General features: G+C 31.4%; 1 protein-coding gene across 1 annotated transcript; it reads right to left on the reverse strand.

The window, feature by feature from the left end:
• Positions 1 to 422: 422 nt before the first annotated feature.
• Positions 423 to 3241, reverse strand: LOC108332284 (uncharacterized). The gene is made up of 5 exons (XM_017567453.2): positions 2372 to 3241; positions 2108 to 2165; positions 1912 to 1995; positions 1690 to 1825; positions 423 to 1271 (listed from the first exon to the last, which is right to left on the reverse strand). Exons 1-5 carry the CDS (start codon positions 3018 to 3020, stop codon positions 981 to 983), a joined length of 1218 nt encoding a protein of 405 aa, XP_017422942.1. The 5' UTR covers positions 3021 to 3241; the 3' UTR covers positions 423 to 980.
• Positions 3242 to 16508: the final 13267 nt, after the last annotated feature.

Below are 16508 nucleotides of genomic sequence, written 5' to 3' on the forward strand. Positions count from 1 at the left end.
AGGTATACTAATACTAGCCTTCATATTAGGACCAATCTCACTAATAATAACACTCTCATGCATTTTCCAAGTCCTTTGCATGCATGTGTACCATCTTAAATGCTGCTACACTGGTGGTGGTAGCAATGAGTTTCACTATCTCTCAAGTACTACCAGATAGGAGAGAATGAAAACAAGAAAAAGAGAAGAGAAAGAGTCTTAGTTTTATTTTACTTTTTTTTTTTCATATAGAACTTGAACTCGTACTAGAATATTGATGTTTGAAAACAAGTATTTCTTTAACATATAAGGTGAGTGAGCACATGGAGGAGATAGGGAGATACTTATCTTATCTGGTTAACGTTTTGAAAAGTATATTAGGGATGAAACAGTAGAGAAGCACATGGGAAATGAATTGAAGGGCACTCAAAACATCCACACCAACTCCAAAATATATTGGGGTATATAATTTATATGAGGCAAGCCAAAAAGTTAGAGAATACAGTAAAGATAACAACCCCATAAACAAAGCAAGAGCAGAAAAAGGGAGGGGAGGGTGGTCCTACAATCCCCTCTTACAAGTATCACACACAGGCTGTTAAAGGGAACCAAATAATGCAAAGTCTGATGGGTCACATGGTCTAGAAAGCAAACTGACACCACACATGCCCTTGCCTCCCAATTGCACATGCACATGGTCACTGTTCCCTAAGCCTCCTCCCTAAACCCTTTTTTCTTCTCTCTTATAATCACTTTTTTTTTTCATTAATCATGCAAATGAAAGCACACCCAAACTGTCATCAAAAGTTCTCACAACATCTCACAAATCAGAAAACCTTTTTGTCCTATCTAATATTATACACAACATTAACCGAAAAGTAACTATTGTTAGCCACATTATTATATATGCACCATCTTCAGCATACATAATAACTCTTAATTTATGTCTTGAGCTCTTCAGGGTCAATCTCTTTTTCCTTATTTCTGAGTTCAAATTGGCTTTATTGGGAGGACTCTATGGTACAATGAGGGCGAGCTGCCAATAGGGTGCACTGCAAGTGCCTGTGGCATGTGATTAAGTGGTCATTGGTTAGGCCAGCTGCCTGCATGAAGGAATGAACCACTGTTGGACCAACGAACCTGAACCCCCTCCTCACCATGTCTTTGCTTATGCTCTCTGATTTTGAGGTTTTCACTGGGATCTTATGCCCAAACTTGTATTGAGTGGAGATGGGTTTATGATTCACAAATCCCCAAATGTACTTGTCAAATGATCCAAAGTCTTTCTTAATCTGCAACACCCCAATTTCAAAAACCAAACATTAGCAGATAGTTAACCATAGATAATTAATGCAACTTTGATATTATTACCAGCTAAATGAACAGTAAACAATAATTGTTAGCCAGTGTTAACTAACAGCATCTAAAACTTCGTAATTTATGAAAATATTGAATCAACTGGGTGGGGTCACTATTAAAACTTGTAATCTATTGGAAATTTCTTGTCATTAGGTACATTAAAGATATAATAATAAGATGTAGCTGGAGAAGCCTCCTTACCGTTAATGCTCTTTTAACTATTCTGTTGTTTCATAATAGAATATTCAGTTAAGCCAGCTCAAACTATAATTTTGGGGGACATGAGAAGAAAAGAAGAGAGACTAAGTTGAAAAGAGTGATGAAAAGGTTACGGCTTTTGAGTTTGTTTACCTCTAAAATTTGGTTAGCATTATCAACAACTCCTCGGACTCTGCTCATGTCAATGCCATATTCAGAACTAATTGACATCATTTGCTTATCAGTTAAGTTGGCCACAGTTTCCGCGTCAAATTCTGAAAATGCAGCTCTGTACATAATTTAAAAATATTAGTTTCCTCCACCCGAAAAAAGTTCATAGAATTATGAATATGAATGCTTTAAACAGAATTCAACCTGAAATCTTGGCGTTTCTTCAAGGTTGAGGTCCAATCAGATCCAACTTGAGCACCGCTTAAGACTAAAAGCTCAAATAACATCCTGGATGGAGAATAGTGATTTTGTCAGTCATCATTGTCAGTTTCTGCATATTTCTGTTAGGTGTCACACTGCGATGTGTTTGAGACAGAAAAAGAAAGAAGTGGTGGCTTACTTGTCATCATGAACTGGAACTCCCCATTCCTCGTCGTGATAAGCAATATAGATGGGATCTATTTATCAAAAGCAACGTTGAGACTCAGCAACACATTTTGCTTTTTGCTTTTTAAGGTAAAGCACATTCATTCAACTAAGATTAGAGTTTTTTCCAGTAACTGTTGTTAATATTTGAAATAACTTTGTTCTATGTATAAAAAAATCCAATTCTAATCAAGAACAATATTAAAAATACCCAATTGAAATATTCACTGCGAATTACCAGAATTGGCTGTGATAAAGCTGCATCTCTTCTCCTCCTCAGTTGGCTTTGGTGTAAGAGCAGTGGTTGAATGATCAAGAGGAAAAACTCTTTCAAACTTAGCAGACTTTGATCTTCCATAATGGGCAATCTTCATTTTCCTCTGCGCCTGCTGCAGTGCCATCTGTTCTCTCCTCACAGCAGCTATGCTCCCTGGGGAGTCAGTGATCAAAGAGGAGGAGTAGCTGAAGGAAGCCTCTACAGAGGCTGGCGAACAGGACCCTTCCTTGAAGCTCTTGGACTTCTTTCTCTCCAAAGTTGGAGCTTTTGGGGAGCTTTTTGGGATGACAATCTTTTCATAACTAGTGTTGAGTCCATTGTTGTCACTGCCTCTCTTAACTGCAGGAAGCCTTGGGGACTTAGACTTTGGAGAAACTGGGGGTGTCAATGAGGTCTTGCTAGGAAGAGGTGGTGATGGTGGAGAAAGTGACTTTGGTGGCTGCACTTTCTTGATTGAATTCCTCCTTTCAAGGTTTGGAACACGGTTGCAAGTGGGTTGAAGGACCGGCCTTCCATTGATTCTAGCCACTGAAGAAGGCATGACAGTGGTGGTTGCAGCTGCAGCAACACCCTCTATGCCAACAGTAACTTTGGCCTTAGAACTACACATGTTGGTGCCTTTAGTTATGATATGAGTTGAGATTGAAAAGGGTGAAGAAAGAAAGGAAGAGGAAGAGAGGAAATGAAATGAAGGGTGTGATGAGGAAGTGAATTAGGAGAAAGGAAGAGAGGGTTATGGGGTTTTATAAAATGTGGGGAAGGTAGGGACAGGTTGAGGAGAAGTTGTAACATGGGGAGGTGGGGATCTGCCATACAACCTCTTGTGAGGGGCATTACTTTTTTGCAAACTAAACCACGAGGATGACTGTGACACGCGCTTCTAACTTTTGCCACTTGGCAATCTCTCTAAATTAATACTTCTTCATACTCATATGCTGCTTCCATAAGGGATAAAAGTAAGTTTACAATGTACAAACCTTATGAATCAGTTAAACTTGTCAACCACTGCATCAAAATTTATAACTTATATTATATAAGGTTTTAATTGGGAGAGAATCAAGGAAGCTTGTTGGAGGATTCGTTGGGTGGGATATTGTGCTGTGCTTGAATCATATAATGTATGTATCAACCATGTTAAAAATTTCCTACAGTGAAACTTTACTGCCCTCTGCAGTGTTGTATGTATGCAGTATATGTGTGACTTCCTGTGGGACTTTTATCGGTGTTGGAGTGATGCATAAGAAAGATCAAAATGCAAGGAAAAAGAGCAATCATTGGGCCCATTCCTTTTATCTGTATGGAATCAGTCTTTTATTTATTTATTATTTTTTTTATGTTTATCTTCTTGTGTGTGTGAGAATGTGAGTTCAAACGGATTGGTAGAAAAAGTACATACGTGATATCCGTTGAGGCAACATTAGAAAGTGAGCATTGAGAGCGGAGAAAGATTGTTGTTGGATTGAATTAAATGGTGGTGTTCTAGCACAAATATGATATATTGAGGCCATGTGTGAAACTCTTTTGTTAGACTTTTGTTACGACACTCGAACTGAGATCGTTTCTCTGGTTTTTTGTTCTTATATTCCTGGACACCTTCTGATTAAAGGATTTTTTTAGGGTAAATTTAGTCTCATTTGCTTTTCACCAAAGTCGGATATTAGTGATTATTTAAAGAGAGAATTTTCTTTTCATGTGCTACAAAACATACTTGAAATAAATCCCCTAAAGGCACGTATGAGTTAATTACTAGTTTCAATTTTATAATACCCTAAAAAAAACTATGTAATGTTCCACTAGAAACTATTTCAATTATAAATCGTTACTTAGATTTACAAAAAATAATTAAGAATAATGGATAAGGGTAAAAACTCTTCCGTTAATTTTTTTATTAATATAAATATTAATATTTAATATACAAATCAAACAATATTATATAATATTATATATGTGATTCTAAATTTGTGATCACAAATTCATACAAGCATCCTCAAGAACCATTTTTATACAACATGATTCATGTAAACAAAATCAACTAATATACAAATTAATGTTCATTTTATATTCATAATAAATATTTAAATCTAATTCATTAAAATTATAAGAAGAAAAAAGAAAGAAAAATACATTTTAGTACTATTAAGCTAAAATAGAACTAGACTTAAATTTCTATTTTATTTTCATTTAAATGAAAATTCACTGCTTGAGAAAAAAATATCATAAAATCAATCACATACAAGAAAATCAAATCAATTTCAAATATTTTATTCAAAGTTACTTTAAGATATATAAGCATTTCAAACAATTCAAAATTATTAATAATAATTTGCTCAAACATTATCCTCCACTCATGTCAATTCAATATTAATCACTTAAACTCATCATATAAATTTTCATTAACATCAAGCTTATAAACTAATATTGAATATTTTGCTTCAAAATAACTATAGTAAGGACCTATATTTTTTAATATTTAATTAGGTTTATAAATATATATAGTTTATTATTGTTATTTATTTATTTTTGAGTGAATTGCTTTTAGTTAAAAAAATGAAAGATTAAATACATATTTTAAAAAATAATTATTCAAGAAAATATAGATATTTTCATAGGAGATATAAAGCTCAGAGGTGGACAATTTTATTATACTAATGTCAATTAAAAACAATTTAAATTAGTATGACTACTCTTCAATGATAATTAGGAAGAATAAAAGTAAAACTGTAATTTTCTTATTAAGAGGGAGGGCTTAATAGAGTACATGCACATACTAATTCTTTTAGATAAATAATTTTAAAAATTGACAGAAGAATTGGAAGAGAAATTGAGGTTTTATGAAGTTTTGATAAAGAAAGAAGAAGTATGAAATTATAGTTCAATTACCGGAAGTAAGGTAACGAAAGTGTATTTTATGAAGTTTCGTAAGATTGTAAGAGAAGTTTGTGTGTTATGTAGTTTATTATTATTTTTAATTGTTTTATATTATTGTTTGAATTAGAGAGAAAGATTTGAGAATGCTTGTGAAATTAGTCTTTTGTTATGTATTTTAAGATTAATACAAATAAAAAGGAGAGGTAGGTCTATTGTGATTATGTTAGAACTGGAGAAAAGAAAAGATCATTATTTTTTTAAGAGAAAATATATTTTAACAATGTTCAAAGACTTATATGGAATATAAGAAAATATTTAGTTAATGTAGGAGGAATTTTTGGATTGATGTTTTATGATATCTCAAGAAAATAATGATTCGTAATATTAGAAAAATAAATTAAAATGATGCTAGACAAATTAAGAGAGGAAACGCAGTTATGATTAAAAACAATATTTGGTTTGATATTAAGGCTGATAGTTAGTTAACAATTGTATTCTTAAAATTGTTTATATAGTTGTTTTGATTTTATAATGTAGAAATTATTTGAATGAAGCGAATACATTCTAATTTTGATACATTATATTATATATGGTTGAGTTTATTAGGTATGTATGTGATATATTTTGAGTAAGATTTATGACTTGGGTATAGAAAAAAAAGGAGTAAGAAATGGAAATAATATGTTAATGATGTAGGTTGCAAAGGAAAATATTTTGGAGAGTAAATATTTATAGAATATGCAATAAGTTTGATTATTCTGTAATTTAATTATTATTTGCAATTTTTTTATAGTAAAGTATTTATGTTGCTGTATTTTGAATTAAAAATTAATTATAATCAATTTTTTATAGTAAAGAGAATTCATAATTTTTTTGAAAGGACAGCATATATGTTATGTGGAACTCTTACTCTAAAGTGCTATGTGGAAGTTATGTCAAACCTGAATCAAAATGATAAAGAAAAATATAATAATTAATTTATAGAAATAGTATGATATTACAACTACAACTTGAATTAATTTTTCTTAATATCGTGACTATGATACTTTTATATTTAGATCATTTATCCTAATATTATATAAAAAAACAAAAATAACTTTTCTTAAATGAATTTTTCTTTTGGAATAAATTTTTAAATCCAAACAGCATAATAAATATATTTTCTTAAGGAATGTATAGCTGTTATATCAATGAAAAATTAAATTAACTTATCTAAACTAAAAGTTTGAAATTTAAATTAATTTATAAAAAACATTTAAAAATACGGAAAGTTTAAATGAAACCAATTTAAATTACAAACATACTAAATTCTTAAAAAAAAATTCATTTACAAACACAAACTTTCATTATCAATGTATATTAAGCATATACAATTTAGATTTATAAAGGCCAATATTTAAAGACGTGCTAATCATATAAACCATATATAAAGATTTAAAAGTTAATAATTAATGATTATATATACACATTAATATTTTAATGAAATGCCACATAATAGTTTATATATATATTTCTGGTTTTGTTTCTTAAAATAAGCATGCATTCTTTTAGCAGAACAACTTTCTTTGTATTGCACATAAAGACATGTGATGTGGAAATAAGAGAATCTGAAACATCAATTTTACACTCCTTTCATTTTTGCTTGTCACTTTTCAGCTCAATAATTGGAATTTGGAAGAAAGCTCTAATTCAATTTTTTGCACATTATCTTTTTACACCAAAACATTAAGCGATTTTCACTCGACAACTAAGTGCTGTATTGACATTAAAGTCAAGGTTTGGTATTAGTCACTCTTTCGTGGACAAAATCAAAACATCAATTTATTTTCTTCCTTTTTCTAGTATGGTAGCGGAAACGTGGAGACATCATATTTTCGCGCTAAAAGGTATAGGAATCAAGTGAATTTAATACAAATTAATAACTTCAACAGATTTTATTTAGAACAAATTCTTATGAGTAACTGAAATTTAAGTTTAAGATAAACTCCTATTTATATATTAAAAAATTAATTTTTATTTAAGATCTCTACCATTTTCTCACGTCAATTATTTAAGATAACATCTTGTGTATTATTAATTTCCACGAAAGTCTTCTTAAAGTTTATAATATTAGATAGATACATCAAGACTTTGTTAAAAGATTGTTTTATTAACATAAAAACAAGTAATAAGAGATGATGTTCGATTAATTTTGATTATTAAAAAATGTTTATTTATATTTTCATATATCTAATTTTTTTTAATTAAATAAGTTTTAGGTCTTAATATATTATATATTTCTGTTTGGAGCACTTAATAAATTATTTTTTCTAAGTTAAGTATTTAATAAACTATAAATTTTGGTTAAAAGAATTGTATTTTGTCTTAAATATTGTATTGTCTCCTTTATTATCTCTGAAATATTTTAAAATTTCTCTTTTGGTCTATCAAATTATTTTATAACATAATAATGAACGTGTATTATTAGAATAGATAATCAAAATGACTTATGCATTTAATTTACTAATAGTATAGGTTATGTGACATATATTTTAATTTAACTATCATGTTAACAAACAATTGAAATTATAGGTAAACTTTATAAAGAGTTTTTGAAGAGAGTTTAAAATTATTTTCGCAATTTAATACTAGACGCTATTGGCAGGGATTAGACGATCTCAAAATAATGTTAAATACTTAAAGATTTTTAGAAGTTTTTAGGAAACTTTTAAAAATATAATAAAGAACTAGACTTGTTTTTATGCTTGTTCACTTCATCAGAACTATGTTCAGTTCTTTTTGAAGAACTCTTAAAAGATTTTACTTATCTTTAAAAAAATTACTACGAGTTTAATCACTCTTATATCAAATAGTCAGTATCTTACAAATTACTGTGACATATTTTTAACATTGTTAGAAGAAATTAAAAAAAAGAAGACTTAATTAAATTAAAATTTCAAAAAGTGAAACTTAATTGAAAAAAAAAGTTAGTACTTTTATTTTTTTAAAATTAAAAGAGTATTTTAACCTATTATTCGATATTCATATTATATCATGATAACAAGAGTGATTTAAGTGCCTAGTGTCATTATCATAATTGGCCAATTATATGGACTAGACTTAAATGCTCTATAAGTTTAGTTCAGCTTGGTAACCAGTTTGGCTTTGATCCCTAACCTTACAATCTCAAATCTCAAATTTGGGTGCTTAAGATTTGATAAAGAAGTAACATAATTTAGCCATAATACATATGAAGATTTGATTTGATACATTCCATGTTGTCAAAATAAGGCTTTCATGTACGACTCCAAACAATATGATTCCCTTCTTAAAACCTTGCAAATTTTGTTAGGTCCTACCTATGTAGGTGCTAATTTGTCATCTACTTGTAGAGGTTTGGAGTACAACCTCTTGTCTATTTTATTGTCCTTCTTGTTGCTTGCATTTCTAAAAGTGGTTCAAGATTCACCTCCTTCACTATATATACTAAAATGTGCAGTCAAGAAATATGAAGACTTTAGGCTAGAATATTTAGTGTTTCATCTGTTTTTTCTTTTCATTATCATCCCTAACCTAATGCTTAACCTAATATTTGGTTCTTTCTTCTAATACCTATAATATCTTATTTATTGTTTTGATTCATTATATTTATTATTAGAGATTCTCCTTACTTCTTTAATAGTATGATGATTTCACATGTTTTGGTTAAGAAGAGTGATTTATGTGCCTTAATGACATTATTAGGTTTGAACTATTATATGATTGATTAAATGTTCTATAAGTCTAGTTTTTTCTTTATGTATATCAAAACTGAATATATTTATTGTTTAATACTTAAGAACTTATTTATAATTGAATATATTTTTCAAACTTAATCTTATTATCAACCCGAAAACCTATTGATACACATCAGTATATGAGAGAGTAAGTAATGACTTTATACTCAATTGTTAGGGTTTAACTTATTTTCTAATGGAACTCTCCAAAAGTGGAAATCATTGGCATGTGTTAGAATCCTGCAAGGTGAAACAAGACGCTTAACCAAACTAGGTTTTGATTAATCAACCACTAATGACAAATAGTGGTAGGAACAGATACGTGCCCATGTTCTATTCCTTGTTTTCCAATTTCATAGAAGTGATCGACATAAGTTTGAATGGGTCCGATAAATTGATTAATTTCAATTAGGCTGGAAAGACAAGTTCATGTTCATTAAGATTATCGGTTTTCGAGTTTTAAAATTACAATTCAATATATCAGTTTTAGATTTAAATATATAAAGTCAAACCCAAAAGGATTCATGTTATTAAATGATTGAATGACTAGATATTAACCAATCCGAATGTGATTGAATTAACTTTGCTCGGTTTTCACTTTTTTTAAACAATTTGTTAGTCACTTTATTACTTGATTATGTACACAGTAGTAATTATTTGTTTCAATTTTCAATATTTTTTTTTATTTTTTTTTCATATTTTTTATTTGACACAGATACTTATTATTAATTCCATATAAATAACTCTATACTATATAAAATATATATATATATATATATATATATATATATATATATATATATTTGTTAACTTACCTAACCTCTCAAACTATACCAAAATTTAGTTGACAAAAATATTTTTATATATTATAAATTCTAAGTATTAAGGTTAAAGATATTTAAATAATTTCTGACTTTTTTTTATTTTTTATTTTAAATTAAAAATAAAAATTATGTCTTTTTTAATATATGATGATATTTTTGTCAACTAAATTTTGGTATACTTTAAGAGGTTACATAACTTAGCAAACCCAATATATATATATATATTTATATATATATATATATATATATATATATATATATATATATTAAGGTTAAGGATATTTGAATAATTTTAATTTTCAAAATTAAAAAAACAAACAACTCTTAAACTCTTGCTCATTCCTCTTTAATCCCTTGTTCCTACACTTATTTAACCCTAATCGACCTTCCTCTTGTTCTGTTAGTTCATTTGTTTTTCACTTTAATAACAAAATAATTGATAATGTTGATTGGAGAGTTCCGTTGTATTTTTTTTCCTTCTAATTGTTATATGACTTAGTAATTCATATTGGTTGTATCACCAAAATTATTATTCTTTTTTGTGTATATATACAAAACATTCTTCTTCTGTGTACTATACATTTGTTTTTTTTCATTTCTTATTTATTTGGTTTCAATCTTTTAATGAATAAATTAAAATTTAAAATATATATAAATTACCTTGTAAAATACTTTTATTTTTTTTATCGATATATATATATTCCTTTAGTTTGGCAATTAATTTTAAATAAATTAATCTGTTTTACCAAACCACGTTTATCTTTAAAGGAAATTTAAAACTAAAAATATCATTATTAAATAGCTTTTGTTTTATTTATAATGTTTTTAATTTGTATCTTAATTCTAAAAAAACTTTTTCCTCTAAAAAACAGAAATTTTTAAGAAAAAAAAATCAAGTCAAACAACGTTAATTTGTTTTGTAACCTCTTGTCCCTTACTTAATTTACATACTCAAAAAGTATTGGTGTTGGGTGTATATATATATATATATATATATATATATATATATATATATATATATATATATATATATATATATATATATATATATATATATATATACTTTAAAATATTTTTATATTATGAATAAAATAAAGTTAATTATTTTAAACTCACATTTCAAATTATATAAATAGTTTCTTAATCTTAATTCATCAAAAGTAAATGTAGCAGGCATTGACATTACAAAAAAATATTAATCACATAGATAAGTGTTTAGATATATAAATATTTTATTTTATGAAAAGTCATGTTTAAAAGCAAAATCATAAGATTGATGATATAAACGATTTGAATTCAAAAGAATAAAATTAGCTAATATTAAATAATAAAATTTCTTTTAATAAATACCTTGAAAATTATATAGTATAATATTTAATTAATTATGAATGTAAAAGATATTACACTCAATTTTAAACTTTCACTATCCACTGACGTTTGAAAACTAGAAAGTGAGTTTAGTTGAAGAAAAAACAGTTCCTCGTTTTGTTGTTCTCGTAATGCACATTATAGTATACTTTTATGGGGTCAGGTAGAAGCATGAAACATACTAATAATAATAACAATAGGCTCAGTGATAGGTCATTCATGGCTTGAAAGACTTCTAGACTTTACAAAAAGTCCTCAGTCTTCAATTCAAAATTAAGGAATCATATATCTTTTTATTAGGATCAAGAAAGCCACTGAAATGACATTTTGAATCAATTTGTAATCAGAATGTCATTATATCATTATTTTTAGACAACAAGTTAAAAGTATGAAGTCAATTTTTCCATTGGAAACGGCTTGATTCAAGTAATTTAAGGATAAACATTATACACAAGTAAAAAATTTATAAATTTATCTCAATATTTTGTTTGAATTCAAATTTTATTGTATTCTCCATCAAAATCGTAACTAATTGAAGCAGAACTTAATTATCTTTCTCAATCATATTATTTATTTAGAAAATTAAATTTAAAATCTCATTTAAAAAACTGAAGTCAATTTGACCCAAATGAACTTGTTCCTATACTTGTCTTGACTTAATAATTAAAGTGTAACTCTTTCACTTGTTTATCTTAATTATATTTTTTTGAAGATTACATTCAGTCATTAAATTGATTACCATTTATTTAATATTAAGATAAGATGTTTATGAATTTTAAATGCATCCTAACTTTACTCAATCATATATTATGTGATAAAATAATATAATGTGTCAAAAACTTGTATTATGTTTATATGTATTTTAAGTACTATTGTAATTTTATAATCATTAAAAATCTTATAATTATTTTTGCAATATGTCTTAGTAAGTATTTTTAAAATGATCTAGTTTGATGATTTAACTCAATTTTTATATTAGATTGATAGTTAAAATAAGATTCAATTATTCAAATGGTCTTCACTTTGGGAGTAATGTGTCAACTTGATCTTCAAAAGGTTTTAGTTTTGTTTCCAAATTCGGATGATCTTTATTCTTATTTTTTTTAGAAATGATGTTAAGAGTTTGGTGATGTGATAAAGGACAATGTATACATGTCAAAATTTGAAATTGTACAATGAAAAGGTTGAGAGGTCTAAAAGATATTCGCAGAGCTCAACTAAGAGCATGGAGAACATAAACAACTCAATAAGACATCCAAATAGCTCAACTAATTGCATAAAAACATAAATAGCTTAGTAAAGTGCATGAAGAGAAATCAGATGCACCTTACCCAGCTTTGGAGATGTCTTGTCGAGTTATATGTCTTCTCCATATACTTTATCAAGTTCTCTAGATATTTTTGTTAAGAAGTGAACTTTAAGCCTAACTCAACCCTACAAAACTAACTTGTAAGGTGAAGTTTACGCCCACTTATATACTATAAATTGACTTTATCTCTAATCGATGTGAGACTTCCAAAACACCCTTCAAGCCGAGGTATATACGTCTTGAGCGTGAGACTAGACATTAATGGGTAGTCCGATAGTAGGTGGAACAATATGTCCACACAAATCTCACTAGGCCCCTCACGCCGAGGTATATACATCTCGAGCGTGAGACTAGACATTGATGGGTAGTCCGATAGTGGCCCGATAGTAAATGGAACAATATGTCCACACAAATCTCACCAGGAGGCTCTAACGTGGCTGTGATACCATGTTAAGAAGTGTACTTTAAATCTAACTTAATCCCACAAAACTGACTTATAAAGTGAGGTTTGTACCCACTTATATACTTTAAATTGACTTTATTTGTAACGTCCCAAAAATATACATCATGCATATATAATAAAGACGTCATCATACGTAATATGATAAAGCAGTCAAGAGTAATATTAAGGATTACAGTCATCCTCAGAATAGAGCAGAAATTCAACAAGGGTAGATAGAATTTCTCCATGAAAAACGGAGAGAAAATAAACTTAGAATACACACAAGTTTATTCCAAACATTAAGAACCACGAAGAGAAACTAGCTAAACTAAGCTGCAGCACTGCTGTCCCCATCAAGAGCTGCTTCCAAAGTACCCTCATCACCATCTGCTCTCATCCAAGTGGATGATCATCGCCAAAGAATCATACCCAAATAGCACACAACACAAACAATGCAAGGGTGAGCTAATGTAAAAAGCATGTTATACAATTTAACGTGATATACAAAAGTCAATCATACATGGTAAATCAATATCACAAGACTTATTACATTAAACCCCGACTTGTTACTTTATATCCCGACTCGTCCGGACCAGAATGATTACCGAGCTATGGCGGGTCTTGCACTCGTGGTGGCTTTATGGAACTTGAGCACTCCCGCTCTGGCACTCCCGCCTGGTGAAACTTTTGGGCACTCCCGCCCAGCCACAATCACGAGGTTAATCCGTTATCACTCACCTTGGATCATATGGAAGCATCCAAGACTAGGACCTCCTGCTACTCCTCACCACATGTTCAATCCTCTCTACATGAGAAGAAAGACCATTGGAGTTTCAGGATGACCCCCAAAACTGAGCTACCGTGTAATCATTCTATACAACCCCAAAACACCACCATGTATCCTCTCCTTGAGGATCATGGAATTACGTCCATGAATCATGTTGTTACTTTGAAACTTAACCACAATTATGAATAATCAGATACCGCCATATTAACACAACAAATCCGACATATTTCATACATTCACATATTTCATGCCATAGATAATATTCCAAACATTGGTACATAATTCAATCCAAAAGCAAAGGAACTTAAAATTCAACATATTTGTAAAATACTATTTGGACGAGCACTATTCACTGGACACTATTGGACGAACGCTCACTCACTGTTTGGACGAACGCTTTACTATTCTGACGAACGCCAACTATTCGGACGAACGCTCAACTATTCGGACGAACGCTCACTCACTGTTTGGACGAACGCTCACTCACTGTTTGGACGAACGCTCAACTATTCGGACGAACGCTCAACATGCAATTTAAGGACGAACGCTCACTATTTGGACGAACGTTCAACATGCAATTTAAGGACGAACGCTCACTATTTGGACGAACGTTCAACATGCAATTTAAGGACGAACGCTCACTATTTGGACGAACGCTCACTCACTGTTGAAGTGGAGGACGAACGCTCACAGAAACTTAAGGCCGAACGCTTTGTAGAGCAAATTGGACGAACGTCCAATTTGGCTCGGACGAACGCGCTCCGCAGCATCTCGCGCTCGGGCGCGACATGCTGGGCGCGGCATTTCCAGAGGCTGGGGCGCCTGGGCGCGATAGGGGCGCCCGGGCGAGAATTCTGCAGAATGCAGAATTCTGCAGATTTGAGGCCAGAACCTCGTTTTACCATTTTCAACCCTTTTTATTAACTTCTAACACCCTAAATTCATGTTTTATACTAGATTGGACTTACCTAATTGATTATAAACGTTCCTTATTCAATTCTTAAGGAATTCATACTCCAATTCAACCATAAAACACCAATTTTCACAACTTAGATACTCAAAATCCAATTCTACCACTTTACACCTATTTTGATCAATTTGATGGCTCTAACAAGTCATAATACAGTGGGTGAAACTGTTCCAAAGGCTCAATAACACTCTAGATCCCAAATACTCAAAATCACTACCTCACTTCCTCTCCAAATAACTAAAAAGCTATGAAATTCCAATTTCCTTCAATTCCAAAACATACAAGATTTCGTACATGAATCAACACCTCAATTTCAGTCCAACCATACATACAACTACAATTTTCCAGCATCCTACTCATGCAACCACTATCAACATCCAAAAATCCAACTCCCCTTACCTCTTGAAGACCTCCTAGCAAATCTTGAATGCAGTGAAATTCCAGACGTTCTCTGCCTCACCACTGGATGCAGCAAGCTTCCTCTTCTCCTTCTCCCGTACGTGCAGCAAGCTCTCTGTTTCTTCTCTCCAGAATTTGCAGCAATTCTTCCAATCCTTCTTCAAACCCACGGTTCTCTCTTTAAAGTGGAAAACCCTGCACTCCCAGCCACTCCTTTCCCTTCCTAGTGCCAAGCCCAATAACTGGATGGAGATGATGGTGTTTTGGTGGCTGGAGCACTTTCCAAGTGGGAAGACCCACCACCATGTCTGCTACCTACTCCGCCCAGCCGTCCCTCTCCACTTCTAACGTGCAGCCACCCCTCCCCACTTTGCACGGTCCTTACATTCTCCCCAACAACAAAATTTTCGTCCTCGAAAATGAGGCTTAACAGAATAAGTGGGGATAAGCTTCTCTCATCTCGTCCTCTAACTCCCAGGTAGAGTCGCCCGTTCCACTGCTCCAGATAACTTTGACAAGTCTGACATCTCTTCCTCTAAGTTGTTTGTTTTGACTCTCCTCAATCCTTATTGGTTGCACCTCAATTGACAAATCTTCTCTGACTTGCACATCGTCAACTTCGAGCACATGTGACGGATCAGACATGTTTTTTCTCAACTGAGATACATGGAACACTGGATGCAAGTTAGCTAACCGAGGTGGCATGGCTATCTCATAAGCTACGGGTCCTACTCGTCGAAGAATCTGATAAGGACCAAGATATCTAGGAGAAAGTTTCCTAGCACGAATGGCTCTTCCTACACCTGTAGTAGGAGTCACTCGAAGGAACACATGATCCCCAACTACAAATTCTAACGGTTTGCGTCTCCGATCAGCATAGGACTTCTGCCGACTCTGAGATGCTCGCATCCTCTCTTGTATCAGCTTCACCTTCTCTGTAGTCTGCTGAACTATCTCTGGTCCCGTCAAAACTGCTTCTCCATCCTGAAACCAACAAAGAGGTGTTCTACAGCGCCTCCCATACAACGCTTCAAACGGTGCCATGCCGATACTAGCCTGGTAGCTGTTGTTGTAAGTGAACTCAACCAGTGGCAATATCTCATCCCATACCCCTAAGTGATCCAAAATGCAAGTCCTCAACAAATCTTCAAGCGATTGGATCGTCCGCTCAGACTGTCCATCTGTTTGGGGATGATAAGCCGAGCTCATCTGTAGTCTACTTCCCATCTCACTATGAAGAGTTTGCCAAAATCTGGACGTGAACCTCGGGTCTCTATCCGATACAATGCTCGAAGGCACTCCATGCAACCTTACTATCTCCTTAACATACAGCTGCGCCAACTTCGCCATAGACATTCTCAAATCGATCGCCAAGA

Source organism: Vigna angularis, chromosome 11 (genome assembly GCF_016808095.1).
Source record: "Vigna angularis cultivar LongXiaoDou No.4 chromosome 11, ASM1680809v1, whole genome shotgun sequence".
Taxonomy (NCBI): Eukaryota; Viridiplantae; Streptophyta; class Magnoliopsida; order Fabales; family Fabaceae; genus Vigna; species Vigna angularis.